Source organism: Saprolegnia diclina, assembly GCF_000281045.1.
Source record: "Saprolegnia diclina VS20 unplaced genomic scaffold supercont1.31, whole genome shotgun sequence".
Classification (NCBI taxonomy): Eukaryota; Oomycota; class Saprolegniomycetes; order Saprolegniales; family Saprolegniaceae; genus Saprolegnia; species Saprolegnia diclina.
In genome coordinates this window covers 457,013-460,430 of record NW_008246098.1, presented here as the reverse complement: position 1 = coordinate 460,430, position 3,418 = coordinate 457,013, and the positions used below count along the sequence as shown (strand labels likewise).

The 3,418-nt window shown below is 59.1% G+C and overlaps 2 protein-coding genes across 2 annotated transcripts; both read left to right on the top strand.

The window, feature by feature from the left end:
* On the top strand, nucleotides 1-1,445 carry SDRG_09741 (hypothetical protein). Its single transcript, XM_008615691.1, has one exon. The coding sequence runs from the start codon at nucleotides 104-106 to the stop codon at nucleotides 1,376-1,378; it is 1,275 nt and encodes a 424-aa protein (XP_008613913.1). The 5' UTR covers nucleotides 1-103; the 3' UTR covers nucleotides 1,379-1,445.
* Nucleotides 1,446-2,432: 987 nt separating this feature from the next.
* SDRG_09740 (hypothetical protein) lies at nucleotides 2,433-3,225 on the top strand. Its single transcript, XM_008615690.1, has one exon. The coding sequence runs from the start codon at nucleotides 2,496-2,498 to the stop codon at nucleotides 3,180-3,182; it is 687 nt and encodes a 228-aa protein (XP_008613912.1). The 5' UTR covers nucleotides 2,433-2,495; the 3' UTR covers nucleotides 3,183-3,225.
* Nucleotides 3,226-3,418: the final 193 nt, after the last annotated feature.

Below are 3,418 nucleotides of genomic sequence, written 5' to 3'. Positions count from 1 at the left end.
GCGATCGAATGTACTTACTCACAGTGCGCCGCGGCTTTGGATTGCCGCTTTCCAAACTCATTTTCACATTGGCGCTTTGCCCACCACCACAATTACGCAAAAGATGAAGTCGTCCATGATCGCCTCCCTACTCATGCTCGGCCTCGCGCACGGTCTGCAGCTCTCGGCGCAAGAGAAGGACGACCTCAAGGCCGAAATTGACGCGTGGAAGAAGAGCCGCGCCGGTCAGCTCGCGGCCAAGAACGGTCTCTTGCCGGAGCCGTCCAACTTGGAGTCGGGCGAGATCGACGACGGCAGCGAAGAAATCGAGCGCTTTGCCCACACCAAGCAGGTCGTCGCGGAGCTCAACAAGAAGCACCCGCACGCCAAGTTTTCGACCAACAACCAGTTTGCGCTCATGACCGAAGACGAGTTTGCGGCCTTTGTGAAGGGCTCGTTCAGCGCGTCCAAGCCCAAGCGCCAGCTCCGCGCCGACGACGTGCAGATGACGCTCTCGGAAGCGCAGCAGGAGGCCGCCGGCGTCGACTGGACGACCAACAAGTGCATGTCGCCGGTGCGCAACCAGGGTCAGTGCGGCTCGTGCTGGACGTTCTCGTCGGTCGGCGCGGTCGAGTTTGGTCACTGCCTCATGACGGGTCAGCTCGTCGACTTTTCCGAGCAGCAGCTCGTGAGCTGTGCGTCGAACGCCGGTAACGGCTGCCAGGGCGGCTGGCCCGACAAGGCCATCGACTACATTGCTCAGACCGGCCTTTGTACCGAGTCGGGGTTCCCGTACGCGTCCGGCAGCTCCAACCAGAACGGTCAGTGCCAGAACTGCCAAAAGACCAAGGTCAACATCGGCAAGTCGGTCAACGTCCAGGGCGAGAGCGCGCTCCAGTCGGCGCTCGACAAGCAGGTGGTCTCGGTCACGGTCGAGGCCGGCAACAACGTGTGGCGCAACTACCAGAGCGGCGTCGTGCAGAGCTGCCCCGGCGCGCAGTCGGACCACGCTGTCCTCGCGGTCGGCTACGGCTCCAAGAACGGTGTGAACCACTTCAAGATCAAGAACTCGTGGGGCACGGGCTGGGGCGAAGGCGGCTACATCTACTTGCAGCGCGGCGTCAGTGGCCGCGGTATGTGCAACGTCGCCAACGGCGTGTCGTACCCGACGCTCCTTGGCAAGCCGTCCGAGTCGCCGTCGTCGCAGCCGACGTCCAAGCCTTCGTCGCAACCGACGTCCAAGCCGACGCAAAAGCCGACGTCCAAGCCGCAAAACGCGTGCAACGGCTGCTCGGGCTGCTACTATCCGGCGGCGACGCAGTGCTTGACGGCCGACTACGACAAGAACTACTGCGAGTACCTCGCGCCGCAGTATGGCACCAAGTGGTGCGGCGCCTAAGCTGGTCCTTGTCCACGTGTACTAGTAAAAGCAAAACAAACATGATGTATTGATGTCCATGCAACAATGTTGTGATCCCAACCTAGAATACGGTCCCTTGTTAGTCCTTGGGCGACTAGACAAGACTGGTACGCTTGATGTCCAATGATTTGTGTTGAGTCTTCTTCTTCTGGCGTGACTTGTGCAAGCGGTGCGCAGCCGACTGGGTCAGCGGCCAAGTTTTGAGAAGCTGCTGAAGGCGGAGGAAACTGGATCTCTTCAACCTCGACGCACTGTCGGCAGACGAATTTGACTCGCGGCACCCGATGGTGCTCCTTGCGGATGCAGTTGGTGGCCCGCTACCGTCAGTGTACTACTGCATCGACCCTCTTGGCAGCTATCGGAACGGTCGCCGGTGCATCGTCGTAATCTCTCAAACTCGCTACCGGTACCGCAGCAATGGCAGTCACCTCGGGTGGCGCTGGTTGTCACTGCACGACTGCAACTCTTGCTGCAGTGCAGCAGAGTCGAGCCTGTGATGATGGCAACGAATCTCCGCCGCGTCTCGCTCAGGTCGGATAGCGACGTTCACTATTGTAGGAGATTTTTTAGGCATTATCAGAATGATGCGCTAATAACAAAACAAGCTAGCAAGTTAGCAATTTGCTGTGTCGCTGAGTCCGAGTCGCTCGCCTCTCGAGCGGCTGAAAGGACCCACGATCCAGCGCACCCAATCAAGAAGGGCAACAGTGGGCATCGAACGAGTAGCATCCAGCTCGCGCCGCCACGTCACTGTCCATCTGTTGTTTATTTATCAAAAGCGTCTCGATTGCCGTTGAGAGAGCGCCTTTGTTCGCCACAGAGCACTTTGTATGCCGTCGACACCACCGTATGCAGCACCAACCTCGCAGTAATTGTGCTTTAGATTTATAGGCGCCCATCTTTAGACACGTGCTTGTTGTAGGGAGCCTAAGCTGTCTCGAGGCTTTCATATATTGAGACTGATGTGAGATATTGTAATATGATGAGAAAGTTGTAATAAATGCAGGTGTTCGAAACCGCACCAGGTGGGCAACATGGTCACGGTCAAACGAACGGGTGCGACGTGTTGTGATGTCCGGCGGAGAAGAGCGAGCGCATGATTGGCGCGCCCAACGCCCACTTCATTTATATGCTGCGACGGCTACTCGTGGTGAGCCTTGCCCTCGCTGTCAGCGGCGACGCGGCACCGTCGCCGGTCGGCGTCGACCCGGTCGCCGGTGCGTGCTCGCGAGTCGTGACACAGCAGCTCCGCGATGGCCAAGCGCTGCGCACCGGCGTCTTTCTCGACTGCGCGAATGTGCTACGCACGGCGACGGCCTTCGACATTACGACGAGAGTGCAGTGGGCGACGTTCATTCAAACCAGCAGCTGCCTCCACGCGGTGCGCATCGTCCAGGGCATGTACAATGGCGTCGTGCCCCCGTGCTGGGTCTCGCCCGGCACGACGACGCAAGCCGTTGCGACCATGTCTCTTGAAGCGTTTGGTACGGTCGTCTTGCGCCTACCGACGCCATCGCCGTCGACGTCGATGCCAAGTACACCGACAACCTCCACGGGGACACCGACACCGGTACCGTCGTCCGGTCGACCGCTGCCAACACCGCATTGGCCGGACGCCAACAGCTCCTATCCTGACCACGTTGTGCCGACGATGCGCAACAATAGCACCGACGACTACTCGCAATACCGCCTCTACTTTGACGGCGCGTCGTCCGCGTCGATCGATGGCTCACTGTACGTGCTGCTCGCCGTTGCCGTCGACATGCTCTTTTGGGACGTGTAGAGCTTCGCACCCACATATTTAATGGCTTGTACTACCGTCTTCCTTATGAATTAAACGGCGTGCGATCGTGTGGCGTCGGTCGTCTCTCATGTAGTTGATTGAGGTCAAAGCCAATACGGCTACAACGCCCGAGCACACGCCCCGTCCAAGTAACGCGTGCGTACAGTAGCGTGTGCGAGGGGCCACGAACGCAGCAGGAGGATGAGCGGACTTTGGCTTTGCCCGGTGTCAACTCT